The sequence below is a fragment of the Alligator mississippiensis genome, chromosome 3 (assembly GCF_030867095.1).
Source record: "Alligator mississippiensis isolate rAllMis1 chromosome 3, rAllMis1, whole genome shotgun sequence".
Taxonomy (NCBI): Eukaryota; Metazoa; Chordata; order Crocodylia; family Alligatoridae; genus Alligator; species Alligator mississippiensis.
Window position 1 is genome coordinate 40,804,704 of NC_081826.1, and position 17,019 is coordinate 40,821,722.

The 17,019-nt window shown below is 43.0% G+C and overlaps 1 protein-coding gene across 4 annotated transcripts in view; it reads right to left on the reverse strand.

Moving 5' to 3' along the window:
- MATN2 (matrilin 2) overlaps nt 1-17,019 on the reverse strand; it is a 132,748-nt gene that overhangs the window by 58,791 nt on the left and 56,938 nt on the right. For all 4 annotated transcript variants that reach the window (XM_059723856.1, XM_059723855.1, XM_059723852.1 and 1 more), the window contains exon 3: nt 5,676-6,245. In XM_059723856.1, the coding sequence (XP_059579839.1) occupies nt 5,676-6,245 (570 nt within the window). The remainder of the gene's footprint in view (nt 1-5,675; nt 6,246-17,019) is intronic.

Sequence of the window (17,019 nt, forward strand, 5' to 3'; positions counted from 1 at the left end):
CCAGCCACAGTTGCCCTGGCCAAACGTTCAGTTAATGGCATGAAGGAAGCAGCAGCAAAGTTAATGTACATATTTTGTGGAATAACTTTATAGTTTATTCCTCTTTTTATCATGCCATTATTTGATTGAATGTGTGGGTGGGTGACCACTTAGGACATGATTAACTGGTTAATTGTGGCTTAAATTTAAAGTGTAGATGGAGCCATAGATTAGACCAGGGTGGGCAATTATTTCGGGCAGAGGGCCGCTTACTGACTTTTGGCAAGCCATCGAGGGCTGCATGACAGGCAGCCAGGGGCAGATAAATACTAATTTTCCAAATTTTTAGGGGCCCTGTGGGCTGGACAGAATGGCCTGGCAGGCTGCATCTAGCCCGTGGACCGCATTTTGCCTAACCCTGGATTAGACCCAAGCCCATTGCTACACCTATTACTCAGGAGTTGTGTACTGCTACTATTTCCTTCAGACATGCAAACTACTAGCCTTTCCAGATTAAAAAAAATGTATTATTTTTTGTTATTGTTCAAACTTAAAACAAGCAGTAAAATGCAAAAGAGTGGAAAACAATGCAAAAAAGAGCAGTTAGGGCCAGTTCAATGGTGTTCATTATGATTTGATTGAGCTGTTTTTCAGATCAAATCTTCTTTGGACTTAAAAAATTGCCTCCAATCTTCTCTATTCATTTGGTCATTGCTTTCATGTCACTTCATAAGGTGAAACCCTTCTCAGTGAATATCTGATTAAGGATAATGTTTTGTGCATTGGACTATTAAGAACTGAAGATATCTTTAGTATACTAGATGAATAAATCTCTAAATTTATGGAAAGTGTCCCAGGGACAATGGGACTAGAGGGAGACCCCGGCCCAGGGCCAGGGGAAACACTCACTTATGCTCTGCAGGAGGGGGGAGCAGCGGCAGCATGCAGGCCGGGGAACCACCCGCGCGGCTCGTTAGCCGTGCTTTCATATGGCTGGGGCGGAGGGACGTCAGAGAGAAGCGCCACTCAGGGGAAATAAAACGCGACCCCGAAGACAGAGGGGGCGCACAGCAAGAGGGCATGGAGCCCGGGAGGAAGCCCGGGAGTGGAACCGGGCCCCCGCAAGGGGCCTTTGCCGTGGGCCGAATCGGCTGTAGCCGCGCCGGGAGTGACGGAGAAGGGGAGAGCCGCGGCGCCGTGGAAGAGCGAAATTGACGAGGGAGCCGGCAGAAGCTCCGAGGAGGAGCCCAGAGACAGGGCCAGCTGGAACCACCGGTGAGGTAACTGGGGACGAGCTGGCAGAGGCTCTGGGGAGGAGCCCAGAGCGGGAGCCGGCAGAAACTCCGGTGAGGGAACCGGACTGGAGCCGGCGGAGACTCCGGTGAGGGAACCGGACTGGAGCCGGCGGGAATCCCAGCGAGGGAACCAGGGAAGACTAGGCAGAGACGCTGGCGGGGCGTCGGGGAAGAGGGCCGCAAGAGGCAGAGAGGGCCCTCGACGCCCAGTCCTCGTTCGGGGACAAGGAACAGAAGGTCCATGACCCAAGGTGGCGTTGGCTGGGGTGTAGGGGAGGTTGGAGCCCCGTGGGAGCCCACCCAGGGGCGCTTCGGTGCTGGAGGCCACAGTGAGGGGGACCCCCCTGCTGCGGGCCCAGCCGTGACCCTGGTCGGTGAGTGCCGGGGACTCCCCAGCGAGAGCGGGGCAGGTCCGGTTAGCCACCTGCGCAAGAGTTGCCCAAGAGCACCTTCTGGAGCAGAGGCGGGCACAGAAAGACAAGGTTCTTTGGATAAATCTATCTTTTATTGGACTAACTCAGATAGCTGGAAAAATTCTTCTTTGCAAGCTTTCAGGTATAAATATACCCGCCATTTTTTATATCCAAAAGCCTGCAAAGAAGAATGTTTCCAACTATTTGAGTTGGTCTAATAAAAGATATCAGATTTACCCAAAGAACCTTGTCTGCCTATGTCCTTAGACCAACACAGCTACAACCTATGCCCCTGTAAACTTGTGGAATATATTTAACTTCCGTGTTTTTCAAATAGCCACAACAGAAGTCAGAAAAATAGCTTAGCATTTGGTGTGTGTGGTACTTTTAATAAAACAATATGGTTTTGAGAAAGAATATGCTACGTATTGTCTTTGGAAATATTCCCAGGGTTATACATTCATAACTAATGTGCAAACCACTACAATTCCCGACTCCCTTATTAAAAGTTTTGGATGTCTCATCATCTAGTATAATACCATTTTTTCAAGTACTTTTTATTTATTTATGTGACTAAGATCTGCTCTTACTCTTTGCCTTTTTCTTTTGCATTACTGCTCTTCTGAAATTGAAGCTTAAGATTGCCAATGGTTTTTTTTTTCCAAACACAAATCTCCTGCTGGCTGTATGTTACTAGCCACGATGATCTGATATTAGCTCATCATGTCAAAAAGAGCACTTTTAACTATGTCAGTTGTCAGGTAGAAAACAAAGTCATTTGACACATCTGGCATTAGACAGTCTTACTATTTAAAAGAGAGAAAATCCAGCACAAGATTTTGTTTATAGACTATTACATCCAAAACCCAAATAAAACATTAAAAAGAAAAACATTCAAGCTACTAAATCAAACACTCAGAAATTAGGAAATTGTAGAATTAAGGATGCCTATGTAGTCTTAATTTGAGCCCATGCATTTTGATACTCTTTGATTATATGATAATATACTTTTTTCCCATAGGGCTCTGCCTCATTTTGTGCACATCAATGTGGGCAATGGCAACTGAGTGGGAGCCAGCTGAGCTACAATTTAACCCTTTGTAAACCACCAGTTTGATAAAAGTCTGGGTATTTATAATATCCATTCTCTTACAGCTCACCAGCTCACATGGTGTTATAAATAGAGAGCTTCCATCCAGTATTAGTTTAGTAGCCTCTGGAAGTCATAAGGAATTTCTTAATTAAGCTGCTTTGTGTCCATCTCACTTGTCTGCTTCTATTAAGATGTGCCAGGATGGACATATGTACACATGTGCTTTAGCCTATTTTACTGCACATTAAGCATCACATAAAAAAGTGTGATTTTGCTAATGTACACACAGTAAAATAGGGGGAGAGACAGTGAGAAGGAGGAGAGACAAGTGGCAGCTGCGGGGGAGGAGGTGCAATTTAACCCCATTGTGGGCTGCATGTAGCTACACAATCATGGCTATGACATCATCCCCATATTGGACCCTTTTGGCAGTTTTAGCCTCAGTCTCTCTCTGCTTCAGTCCCTCTAGCTTTAAATGGGGATAACACCACCAAAGGTATTGTAAAGAAACTTTATTTTGCTCCTGTCTGCTTCATAGAGGCTCCTATCCCCCTACAGCTGTATTCTTGACTGGCACCAAGTCTTCCCCTGTCTGCTTCTATCTAACTCCACTCCTTCTAGCTCCTGTTCCTCTACCCCCATTTCCCTCCACTTTATTTCTGATGTATCTATGCTCCAGTAAGGTTACTTGCCTGGGCAGGGAGGGACTGAGGTATTAGAAGCAGCATAGCTGCATTAGTGTAACACTACTCAGGTTATGTGTACTACTTCTGTGGCACAAGTTAGCCTTGGGGAGAGTGAACAGTAATTCTAATTGTACTGTTTCTGTTCACAGCTTGTACAGGTATCTCTGCACAGCACTCTATGGACATAGATTTAATAGATTTTAGGGTCGGAAGGGACCTATTAGATCATCGAGTCCGACCCACTGCCCTGGGCAGGAAAGAGTGCTGGGGTCAGATGACCCCAGCCAGGTGTTTGTCTAATCTCCCTTGGAAGCATATTCCATATTTTGGCAACTGTCACTGTAAAGAATTTTTTCCTGATGTCCAATCTAAATTTGCTGTCCTATGGCCATTGTTTCTAGTTACCCGGTGGGTGCCCTGGTCAACATTGTATCCCCTATTTCATTCTGTTCCCTGCCCCACCTCCGATGAGTTTGTAGACAGCCACAAGATCACCTCTCAGCCTTCTCTTGTGGAGGCTGAAGAGGTTCAGGTCCCTCAATCAGTCCTCATAGGGTTTTTTTCTGTAAGCCTTTAACCAGGCAGGTGGGCCTCTTCTGAACCCTTTCCAAGTTATCTACATACATCCCTGGGAGTCTTAAGTTCAGCACCACAGCATCCCCTGGCAACCAGGAGCCATCATTGTAGGCAACGTCTGACTTCCTACCTATAGTCTTGGTATGAAGCATTCTCAGATAGACAGAATCTTATGGGAATTTAGCTTCTAAATTTTAGCAGATTTCTACTGAGTCTGTATGAACAGAATTTGTTTTAGAGTTTTATAATTTGGTCATATTTGGGCAGTTTTTCAGGTACCCTGAAAGAAACAAGTGCCCAACTTGGGAAATCTACAGCCTGGTGGCCTGATATATTATTTTGAACTATTTGGAGGTGGAGTATATGTATTTAAAAAAAGTGGTGTACTGCTTTATGTTCATTCTATTAAAATGTATTATTTACTGCATTTTTATTAAATAAATTACTACATTTTTAAATACAACTTACTCTTCTGGCTGGTAATAATAAGATTTTGACAATATTTTTCTTTCAGTATCTAATGAATTCCACTGCTGATAGGTTACAATGTCACAGCTCCCACTGGGGCCTTGCTACACTGTGGATCAGGAAACTGCAGCAGCAATACAAACTTCCCTTCAACGTCATAATAACGTGCCTCAACCCTATTCTTGTAGAATAGGGAAAGAAGGGCATTTTAAAATCCCTTCCCATCCCTTCCTTTATTCCTTGACCTGCACTGAGAAAGCCATTTAGAGTGCCAGTTGTGAGGATGCTGATTCATATAGTGTAGATGTATGTCCACTTGGACGTAAGTTTCATATAATTTTGAACAAGCTAATTTCTATTAAGAGCTGTTTCCAGGCATCAGTAAAAAGTAAAAGGGAAAAACCCACTGACCATAAGCAATGGAAGAGGCTGAATCTCTGAAGTACAACAGGATTTTTCAAAGATTATCTAAGTAAATGAACACCTGATAGGGAATACTTTGTCTAATGAAGAGCAGCATACACCAGCAAAAACTATTTTTCCGCTTTATTGCATGAATGAGGAACACTCAAGTAATGGCCTTTCATCATTTTTTAAATCTGAAAAGGACTTCAGATGAAACAAAAGTATTACTTCATCTCTGTCTTTTTCCTTGAACCCAGCCAATGCCTAAGGACTTTGGGAAGGATAGTATATACAGGGCCATGAACTCCATATTTTACTGATAGCCAAGAGACATTACTAATGAACAAACATTAAATTAATTAAAAGATTATATTACTTATCTGACATTTAAAATAGCAAAGGATTGGAGGCTGTGCTAAAGTAATATTAAGCAATACATGATAAAAGTATAGATTATTTCTACCATTGCATATTATCACTAGGAATTAAATTATTTTTATGGGGTTCAAAAACAGGATTGGCTCCTTTCCTACGTATGCTATATATCTATGCATGCTATTTTGAATGTCCTTTGGCTAAACTCCTTTACTGATATATACACTTTAAATGAATTAGATGCACATATTTTACTGATTTAGTTAGTCCTCTGCTTAGCTTTTATTTTTCACCATAAAAGCTAAGTAATCTCCTTTGATGTTTCTGTTGTTTGTTTTTTTTCCTCTACCTCCTATGCTTTCAAATCCATAAATAGTTTCCTTACCACAAAGCTTGTTCTGGAACACAGAGGTCAGTGTTTCAATCTGACTGAAATTAGCCACCAAAAACACATGATCTTCATGAGGTTCACTTCCAATGGACTTCAATGTGTTCATATCCACTCTTCCTACTCCAATGGCAAAAATTAGGATGCCTGAGTTGCGGGCTTTAGCTGCAACCTCTCCCACCGGATCCTGCGGTCGTCCATCTGTCACTATCATGATTATTCTGGGCACGTTCTGGCTCAGAGGACGAGCTCCTTCTGATTCTGAAAATGCAATGTTCATTGCATACTGAATGGCTAGTCCAGTCATGGTGCCAGTGGCCAGATGCATCATTCTTTTTACTGCTCTCTCCACATCCTGTCTCTTCCCGAATGTTTTCAGTGAAAACTCGTGTTTGACTGTACTGCCATACTGAATAAGGCCTACTCTGGTGACATCAGGACTGATGTCCAGGAACTGAAGGATGGTTAAAAGGAACTCCTTCACTTTCTCAAAGTCGTAAGGGCGTACACTGCGAGAACTGTCAATGATGAAGACGAGGTCCAGGTGTTTGTTACTGCAAGTATTTTCTGGAAGGGAAAAGAAAACAGACTATTTGACAGGAATCCAAAATGCAGAGACCAGGACAGACCCAAAGATGCAACTGTGCTGGCAACACAGAATGCTACCCTCTACATGAGGCAGGGAAAAAAAACAGTACTACAACTAATACTAATTTTCTACAATTTAGCTGCTGCACTCATCAGTGCAAAAGGTGATCTATCAAGTACAATTTTCAGTACAGAGACGTCTTGTTGTAATATTCTGGTCATTTCCTTTCCTCGCTCCATTAATTTTTCCTTCTCTTCTGTATCCTAGCTAATACCTCTGTCGTCTTCCATGACTTTCCTTCTCTTGCCTTTCATTCTCATCTCATCCTTTTCTTCCTTCTTCACCATATTTTCTTCACTGCTTTCCCAAATTTTTTGAATTGTTTAGTTCCTCCCCCATCCAAAGTCACTCTTTTCTCTCTCATCTTCTACTTTCCCAAATCCCAGCTCCTTACTCCTTAAGGATGACTAATATTTGAATTTTTTCTTACTTCCATTATTTTTCTGTACTTTTCAGTAGTATAAGGAGAGAAAGAGGAAGCTGGCATTAGTAGGAGGCAATCTGTAACTATTCACTGTGGTTTAGGGTGACCATCATAGAAGACAGTCCGGTTGTCCTTTGTTCTCCATTGATAAGAAACCCGATGCCTTTATGTCCTCTATTTTTTCTCTTGAAGAGAAAAATATATATCCAGTGGGCTCAAGAGGAAAATAGAGGACGTAAAGGCATCGGATTTCATATCAATAGAGGACAGAGTAGCAGAAAACTGGAATGTCCTCTATGATGGCCACCCTCTACTGTGGTTCCTTTTTTGTCTACAAGAGCTCCAAATAGTAGATCTCAATTCCTAACTGAAGTTTCCTTTCTCCCTCTACACCCAAGATGCAGTAAAAGAAACTTCTTTACCCTAGAACTTTCTTGTAGTGCCTCACTGCACAGAGGAGAAGACAGCATGCTGTTTTCTTCTTCTCTAAATTTCCAAATGCAGGAGAGAAGATTAAAGCCCTGGATGGTAATTGTCCTTCTCCTCTCAGGTTCTAAATCACTGTTGCCTATGAAATCTTGTGTCTCTCTGAATTAGTTAGTCTATAAGGTCCTACCCTGCATTGCATTCTGTCTGACTTCAACTAACTATGTCTCTCTACTGAGGAATTATTAAAGGACTTTTATCTGTGCTTTGTGGGTCAGCAGAACATGGATCCAAGCAATCTCAGGTATAAGGCTACCAAACATATAGCCCAGTCCAGCCCTGGCAACATTCATTATCATTTTCTAACAGTGCAGAAAATCTGTAGAGTTAAAACAAACTGTGTTACACACCTGTAATGCAACTGCAGTACAAACCTACATTAAAAACTGCCATTGATTTAATAACTTTTACACAGTTTAAGTACTTAAGCTAGCACTAATTTTTGTTGCTAGTGATAGTTAAATAAGTTTGGAGCACACAAAAATTAACTAAAGATATGATTTCATGCATATTTCAGCAGGTGCATCTTTGACTGTTCTAGGTACAATATTACATACAAAAATAGATTAAATGAATGTTTAGGTTGTAAAGTTAAGCATTCAAAAATAAGAAATACCAGGATTAGGGTTACATGGGCAACCTTGTATGCATGCATTATAGGACAGTCCATAGCACATTTGTGGTACAAGCTATGATACTGGTTTTTTTCTTTTTGATCGATGAACAATGATCAAACTGTGACCTTATTTTACTACACACTATTGTAAACCTGCTGTGAAGGGCATTCTTTGGCACTCATTACAAAACATTAGTGAATCTTTATACAATGTCCCTGTGAAGTGATCTGGTATTATTATTCCTATTTACAGATGGAGAACTAAGGCACATACGCTGAGATCAAGTGTCTTCTAATTTTGGGTGTCTAATTGGTGATGGAAAGAGCCTGATTTTTCAGAGAACTTGGTGTTCTGTAGCACTTTTCATGTTCAAAGCACAGCTCTCAGTGACATCAACTGCAGCTGTGAACACTTAGCACTTCTGAAAAATCAAATCCCAGGCCTTGCAAGCCTAGTACCCAGAAAATAAGCAATACACAACAAAAGACCAACCAAGAAAAAATTGGTGCCCAGCGTCTCACAGGAACTCCATGGCAGAGGAGAAAAATTGTGAAGATCCAATTTCTCAAGATGGCACTGAGGTTTTTTTGACCAGAAAACCATCTTCTCTCTTCCTGAAATCCCGTTTTTTGTTCACTGCATACTGCACACCACAATTACCTTCTGTAACAAATGAGGCAGGGGTATTGTGCGTGTCTATACAGCAAAATGAAGGCATGATTACAGCACAGATAAGCACACTGGCTATCATGAGTAACAACAGAAGCACAGATAGGGTGGCTTCTGTTTAAGTACATGTTAGCAACTGGCTGACAAGCCCACTGGATATACACTCTGGCTGCTTGCCTTTGCTTCCTGGTTGTAACTGCTAGTATTCATGCTGGAAAGATTAAGGGTGCTGACAGACATGCAGCTCCCTGGTTTAACTCATGATGCTTCACAGAAAGCTTCATGAGTTAGACCAATGCTCCTGATCCAACAGATGTCTGCTGTGTGATCCAGTTCCCCTTTAGAGTGATCGGGGGAGAGAGGCTGCTGTCCGCAGCCTCTGCCTCCTAGCCCCAGCCCCTCTTCAAGTTCCCATGCTCTCTCAGGATGGAAGGGGGGCAGTGTTGTCAAGTGTACAATAATTATCGTATAATTTCAATGACTTATACAATAATTTCAACCTTTGTATGATGTATGATAGATAATACTGTGTTCAAAATGTATGATATTTTTTGTGTAATTAAATTTGAGAAAAAAAACAAACATGTAAGTCACTCCAGCAACAATCAGAGCTGAGCTAGTTTATTTGATTATGTGATCACCTCACAGTGTTAAAGCATTGCTATCACAGATATCCCATAATATACTGTGGGATAAGTTATGTCACCTTTGCCTGTAATTAAGCATGCAAGCCAGACAGACAGTTTTCACTCTGTTCAATGGACAGCAAAGATACCTACAGGCATACTGAAAAAATAAAGACATGCTTCCACTTTGATGACCCAGTTCTCACTCGCATTGAATTGGAATTTGACAGGGACTAAAGTGAGGGTGAGTAATATTTGCCATTTAACTGGAGACTTACAGTGAACAATATAAAGTAACTGCATAATGATCACATAGCTAAATCTCATTGTGTAATAATACTAAGAGCTTTATTTTAAACGCTATATACCATCTTAAATCAATAGAAAGTCAAAGGGGTTTTGTGCTTGCCTCGTTTGTAAATTCTAGGCATGTACTTAATACAGAAAGCTGTAAATAAAGTTTAGAAGATTTACAATACACAGACCTGAACCACAAGACAAAGAGAAAAGAATAATCATAGTAATAAATTCAATTTAACCAGTCAGAGAAAGAGTTAAACTTAAAGAAAGAATTAAATGCACTTCAGAGAGAGAGGACTCCGAGGATGAGATGGAACTCACCTCACACGGAGAGGTAAGGCCCTGTTCTCAGCCAGGATGGCTGATCTGCTAGACAGGGCTTTAAACTGACTTTGCTGGGGGACAGGGAAACTCCAAGTGGAGCATGCCCAGGGACTGGCGCACAGTCCTCTCAGAGCGTCGCAGGAAATCAAGGGTGTCAGTTGGGGGCCTCAGCTGCCAGTACACCAATGCCAGGAGCATGGGGAACAAGCAGCAGGAGCTAGCCCTCCTGCTCTGTATTGAGCAATATGATCTGGTAGGGATCACGGAGGGACTCCTCACATGATTGAAGTGTAGCCATAGAGGACTACATCCTGCACAAAATGGACAGAGTAGGGAGAAAAGGTAGAGGGGTAGCTGTCTACGTGAGAGAGCAGTACACCTTTCTGGAGGCTGGTATTGGTTCCACAGATAAGCAGCTTGAAGCCCTCTGGGTCAAGCTATGGGGGGGACGGGTGAGGTGAGAGAAACCTAACTGCAGGCTTTTCCTCTTGGTTTGGTGGCCTGTAGTAAGAGCTGGATCTGGAGTTCTCTCAAAAACTGACAGAGGCTGTGCATGCAAGGCATTTGGTTGTCATGGGTGACTTCAATTACCCAGACATAGATTGGGAGGAACACTTGGCTAAGTCAGATCATTCATGCAGTTCCCTGACTGTCGTCAAGGAGCTCTTCCTGGCCCAGGAAGTGCAAGGGCCAACCAGAGGTAACACTCTCCTAGACTTGGTCTTGGCCAGGGGAGATGATCTAGTGTGTGGCTTGAACATTGAGGGTAGCCTGGGTGACAGCGACCATGAAATTATCAGGTTCACCGTCCACCACAAGGTTGACAAATCAACTAGCAGGATTGAAGTCCTGGACTTCAAAAATGCTGACTTCAACAGGCTCAGAGCATTAGTAGAGGAGGTGATGTGAGATCAGGAAGACAAGGCAAATGGGGTGCACGAAGAGTGGTCATTGCTCAAGGATACAATCCTCAAAGCACAAAAGAAAACCATCCCTGCAAAGAGGAAAGGCAGCAGAAGGGCTGGCAAGCCCTCCTGGCTTAATAGGGGCATTGCAGTCCTCTTAAAAAAGAAAAAAAAGAGATGTACACCCAGTGGAAGCTAGGGATGGTCCTCAAGGAGGTCTATACAACAGTGGCCAGAACTTGTAGGGAAATGATCAGGAAAGCTAAGGCAGCAATGGAGTTTAGGTTAGCTACAGGAGTCAAGGACAATAAGAAGTCCTTCTTTAAGTATTTTGGCAGTAGAAGGAAAACAAATGGAAGTGTGGGACCCCTGCTTAACACCTCAGGACACCTGGTAACTGACATTGAGGGCAAAACTGAACTCCTGAATGCCCACTTCACTTCGGTATTTCACCAAACCAAAGGGAAAGTCAAGTGAGATAAGGCTCACAGGGGACATGCCGGGACTGACAGCCTCCCCACTGTGGATGCTGAGCGGGTGCAATACCAATTAGAAAAACTAGACATTTATAATTCAGCAGGACTGGATGGACTTCATCCAAGTGTGCTGAAGGAGCTGGCTGATTCTGAATGACAGTCAGCATGGCTTTGTTGCGGGTACGTCTTACCTTACCAATCTCATCTCCTTCTACGACCAGGTCTCTCACCACCTGGACATGGGAGACATGGTAGACTTTATATACCTAGACTTCCAAAAGGCCTTTGATCAAATATCCCATGATATCCTTGTGATAAAACTGGAAGATTGTGGGCTCAGCTGCTCAATGGTTCAATGAGTGGGAAACTGGCTACAGGGTAGGACCCAGAGTGTTCTCATGAATGGATCTGTGTCATCCTGGCGTTAAGTGGCCAGTGGTGTCCCTGTGCTTGGACCAGTGCTTTTCAACATCTTTATCAATGATTCGGATCGAGGAGTGAAAAGCTCACTGGCCAAGTTTGAGGATGATACCAAGTTAAGGGGCAGTGCGGACATGTCAGAAGATAGGTTGCTGATACAGGCAGACCTGGACAGGTTGGAGAGTTGGGCAGACCAGAACCAGATGAAGTTTAACGCTTCCAAGTGTAATGTGGTCCATCTGGGGGCAAACAACCCTCAACATACATACAGGCTTGGTGGTGACAGCTTGACTTGCACCATGGCCGAAAGGGACCTAGAGGTACTGATTGACCATTGCATGAATACAGATTGTCAGTGTAATGGGGTGGCCAGCAGGGCAAACAACATGCTGGCATGTATCAACCAATGCATCTTGTGTAAAACTAAGGAAGTGGTACTCCTGCTGTACTCAGCACTGCTGAGACCACAGTTGGAGTACTGCACCCAGTTCTGGAAACTGCACTTCAATAAGGACATGGAAAAATTTGAGAGGGTCCAGAAAATAGCCACCTGTATGATCAGAGACTTGCAAGGTAAGCCATACGAGGAAAGGCTGAGGGACCTGGACCTCTTTAGCCTAAAGAAGAGAAGATTGAGAGGGGACTTGATAGCAGCTTACCATTATATCAGGAGAGTACATCAAGAACTTGGTGAACAACTGTTCACTAGGGCATCCCTGGGGAAGACCAGGACACATGGATACAAACTCCTGGAAGGCCGCTTCAGGAAATACTCCTTCAGAGTCCGGGTGACCAGACTGTGGAATAAATTCCCTCCAGAGGTGGTGCAGTCACCTACCTGGAGGTTTTCAAAAGGAGACTGGACAGTCATCTCGCTGAGGTCCCTGGACCCCAGCTGTCTTCCTGCCTAGAGCAGTGGGGCTGGACCTGATGATCTGCAGGGCCCCTTCCAGCCTGTAACAATCTATGAATCTATAAACAAAACTTCATAGTGGGCAGTGTCATGTAGAGTGGTGCAGGGTGTGATGATAAGGCAACATGATGTTACTTAAAAATAAAAATGATGTATTTGCATGTGCATTTGCATATATTTTTTCAATGTACAATAGTTTTTCAGAAAATACAATAATTTGAGCTTCCAATATGATCATTTCATATTTAAGTCTTGGCAATGCTGAAGTGGGGGGAAGGCAGGGAGTGAGTTCAGTCTGGAGTTTCCCCAGCCATGCTGGAGTGAGGCAGGAGTGTGGACTGGAGCCTCCGCCCTCCAGCCTGGCTGGGGAACCCTCAGACTGAATTCATTCCCCTTCCTTTCCCCCCCTCATTATGAATACAGCTCATGGAACAAAGCTGGGTTGCATCAGTTGAGCTCTGCTCCCGACTGCACTGACAAGACATTAATGAAGGCATTCTACTTTGGAGTGCCTTCACCTGAACACTCATACAATGAGAGTTCAGATTGTTACCCGATCAGGCATTTTTAAAGTGCTTTGAAGCCATGCACTTGTGTCACTGCATGTCTGTAAAACATTTTGATCACATGACAAACTGTGACGTTTGTCAGCATGACTTTCACGTCTCTCAGTACCCTAAAGCTAGCTTGGTGTGTCTACTCATGCTAGTTCTCTTCTACATTTTGCATACTCCCAAACAGCAGCCTCCTTCACTACACTGCTTTGACTAACCCTGAGAGCATGGTTCCTCATCCTGTGCACTTAATGAAGCAGGGATCTGCAGAAAAAAAAATAGCATGTGATCACATCATTAGACTGTATTGCAATATATACAAAGAGGCCATATTAAAGTTAAACTGACACAACTTTTGGGTGTAGACAAGCCCTTGCTTGACCTTTCTTGTGAATTCCTGATAAATATTATCCTGATGTTTCTGCTAATGAGAAGGGTGGGACCAGATCCTGTTTCCATCCACTAATTCGGGCCCTTTCACAACCAACCAAGAACATTTGTGGTATGGAAGAAAAATGCTATTTGCTGACCATCAAATAATTGCATGGATTTATTCATGTGGAATCTATGGTACAGCTTTATTCAGAAACATAGGAATATGCTAGCATTGCTTATTCTTTCAAAATCAGAGGATGTTGAACATAAGCCAAAGTGAACAGAAACAAAATTCCAGTTCTAATGGGATACAGACGTGCTGGCACATTAACTATTTTTCATCTTATTATCTTAACACTGTATCTAATTATTTTAACTAAGAAAAACTGAAGCACTGTAACATAATTTTAATGCAATAACACAAAGGTGTTATGTGGGGTATGTTATATCAGTGAAGGGCAAGAAGAAGCAGCCATATACTTAGGCTGCTTCTCTAGAAACTCTGAAAACTTTGTCACCAGTAAAGATAGGTCAAAACTAGAAACATATGCCCGAATCCCTTTGAATTTCAGAGGGAATTCTGAATTTGTGTTTGAAGATTTGGACTGCAGTGGCTTTGGTTCCAGTTTGATCTAAAACTGGAGTGAACAAATTCTCCATTTTGGGGTCAGACTCAGAATTCTGTGGAGAGAACCACAATATTATTAAACCATACTATCTTAAACTCTTCCCTTTTTTGCTGAGAAAATTAATCCCAAAGGTACAAACGACAACATAATACTGAATATTTCCATATTCTTTTACTTAGTAAACTATAATAATGTAAAAACAAACTTGAAAATATGACATATGTTATTTGTGGTTTGCAGTGCTTTGAAATTAGTATTTTGTGGTTTGCAGTGATTCAAAATGAGTATTTTTTTTACAAATCTAAAATTAAATTGCTGAAAAGTATTATTTTGGTGGGTTAATGGATGCTGTGTGAAAGTACATTCATTATTAATTATGATGTAAGCTGAGCTAAATCAAGCAAAAAAAATAAAGCTTAACTCTTCTACTATGTATAACTTTTAACTGAGACAAATAATGCCATTTAGGGGACAGTATCCAGTGCAGACTGCAAGAATTCTTTGCTAGACTTCTAATCTTTTATGTGGTACATAATAACAACAGCAATAGTAACAAGAATAATTAGTAGAAGTAGTAGTACCTGGTTTTGAAAATTTTAGCTTCTTACTTGTTCTGTGAACTATAAACTTTCTTTTTAATTCTGAGAGCTCATATAGTTAATCATGGAAATGATAAACAATTCATAACTTTGCCAAATGACTCCAGACCCATCAGTAATTGTTTTCAGTCATTCTTGTGAATAATGGTACATCCACAGACTCTAGAAATTGAAAAGACCTTTTCAGCTATCTAGTCCAGTTATTAGCCAGACCAAGTTTCTGTATTGCCAGAAGTTATAAAATTATTACTCAAACCCTTGAAAATGTAAGTCTGGTCTCTAAATCATAACTATTTACACACACAGATTTAGTCTCTGTTTTGGTTTTAGAACCGGCCTGTCAACTCAAGTATGTGCATATACTAACTCCTTAAAGCTTAGAGAGTAAAGTGACTTTCTCTCTCATTAGAAGGACCCAACCAAGATTAAATTTTACATATTTGTATAAAGTGGAAGCTTCCATCAGACCACTAAATTTGATTTAATTATGTTTAGGTCTCCTTTGGGTCCCTATTTGCCCATCTTTTAAGACCTCAGTCAAACTCAGACTTTCCAGACATGTATCATTTCTTCCCTGTACCCCAGCTCCATGGTTAGCTTTTTCCTGAAAGTATGCTGCTCCTGCTTCTCCAAGTAAAGGGGTGCATGTGGTCAGGAGACGATAATTATAGCTTCTCCTGGTTATGAGTTTCCTTCTGGTAGCTGGGCACTGGCTGCCATGCTTGCAGGAAGCCAACCCCACTCCAAACAGCCTTAAAACTAGCCAGACAGTGAAAAACTGTCTGTAGGAATATCCCAGTTAGCTTGTATAGTTCCCTGAGTCAGCACCTTGACTTGCTTCAGCTCCAGTCCCTGCTCTGGCTCCTCTATTCCTGTGTTTCTGGCAGGGGTAGATCCAGAAGGAAGGAGGTTCAGAGGTGCAGTTGCACCCCCCTCCGATTCCTGGTCCACCCAAAGTTTTAAACCAACTGTCAGGGCAGCAGTATTTCTATCAGGCAGCAGTAAGGGAGCCACTGGACTTCATGGCTCATTATAATCTACCAGATCCCTTCTAAACTCATTCCACAGGTGTTAAAAACCCTCTCTTGTTTTTAATGATCTTGATGTTCCATTCATAAATTGTAAGGGGCTGAAAGGGACCTCGCAGACCATTGGGCCCAGCCCCCCTGCTCTAGGCAGGAAGACAGCTGGGGACAAGTGACCCAAGCGAGGTGACTGTCCAGTCTCCTTTTCAAAAACCACCAGGGTAGGTGACTGCACCACCTCTGGAGGGAGTTTATTCCACAGTCTAGACACCCTGACTGTGAAGGAGTTTTTCTTGGTATTAAGCCTGAAGTGGCCTTCCAGAGTTTCATAGTTTCATAGTTGGTAGGGTTGGAAGGGACCGAAGCAGATCATCAAGTCCGACCCCCTGCCATGGGCAGGAAAGAATGCTGGGGTCAAATGACCCCAGCAAGGTGTTCATCTAGCCTCCTTTTGAAGACCCCCAGGGTAGGAGTGAGGACCACTTACCTTGGAAGTTGGTTTCAGCTCCTAGCCGCCCTGACTGTGAAGTAGCGCCTCCTGATGTCTAGTCTGAATCTACTCTCAGTCAACTTATGGCCATTATTCCTTGTTACTCCCGGTAGTGCTCAGGGGAACAGGGACTCTCCCATTGCCTGCTGGTCCCCCTTGACAAGTTTATAGATGGCCACCAGATCCCCTCTCAGCCTTCTCTTGTGGAGGCTGAACAGGTTCAGGTCCCGTAGCCTCTCCTTGTAGGGCCTACCCTGCTGCCTCCTGATCATGCAAGTGGCCCTCATCTGGACCCTCTCGATGCTGTCCACATCCCTCCTGAAGTGCAACGCCCAGAACTGGATTCAGTACTCCAACTGTGGCCTGACCAATGTTGAATAGAGGGAGGAGGATCACCTCCTTGGACCTGCTCGTGATGCATCTGTGGATGCATGACAAGGTGAGGTTAGCCTTTCTGACCACATCCCCACATTGGTGGCTCATGTTCATCTTGGAATCAATAATGACTCCAAGATCCTTTTCTGTCTCTGTACTGACAAGAAGGGAGTTCCCCAGCCTGTAGGTATGCTGCTGGTTCTTCCTCCCCAGGTGCAACACCTTGTACTTGTCAGTATTGAAACTCATCTTAGTCTCATCCACCCACCTCTGTAACCTGTTGAGATCCAGCCTGTCCCTCTCTTCTAGTGTGCCCACTTCTCCCCACATCTTAGTGTCATCCACGAATTTGAACAAGGTGCTTTTCACCTCCTTGTCCAAGTCGCTGATGAAGATGTTGGACTGTGTGGGCCCGAGGACTGAGCCCTGGGGAACCCCACTGCCCACATCCCTCCAGGTCAAAAATGACCTATCCACCACCACTC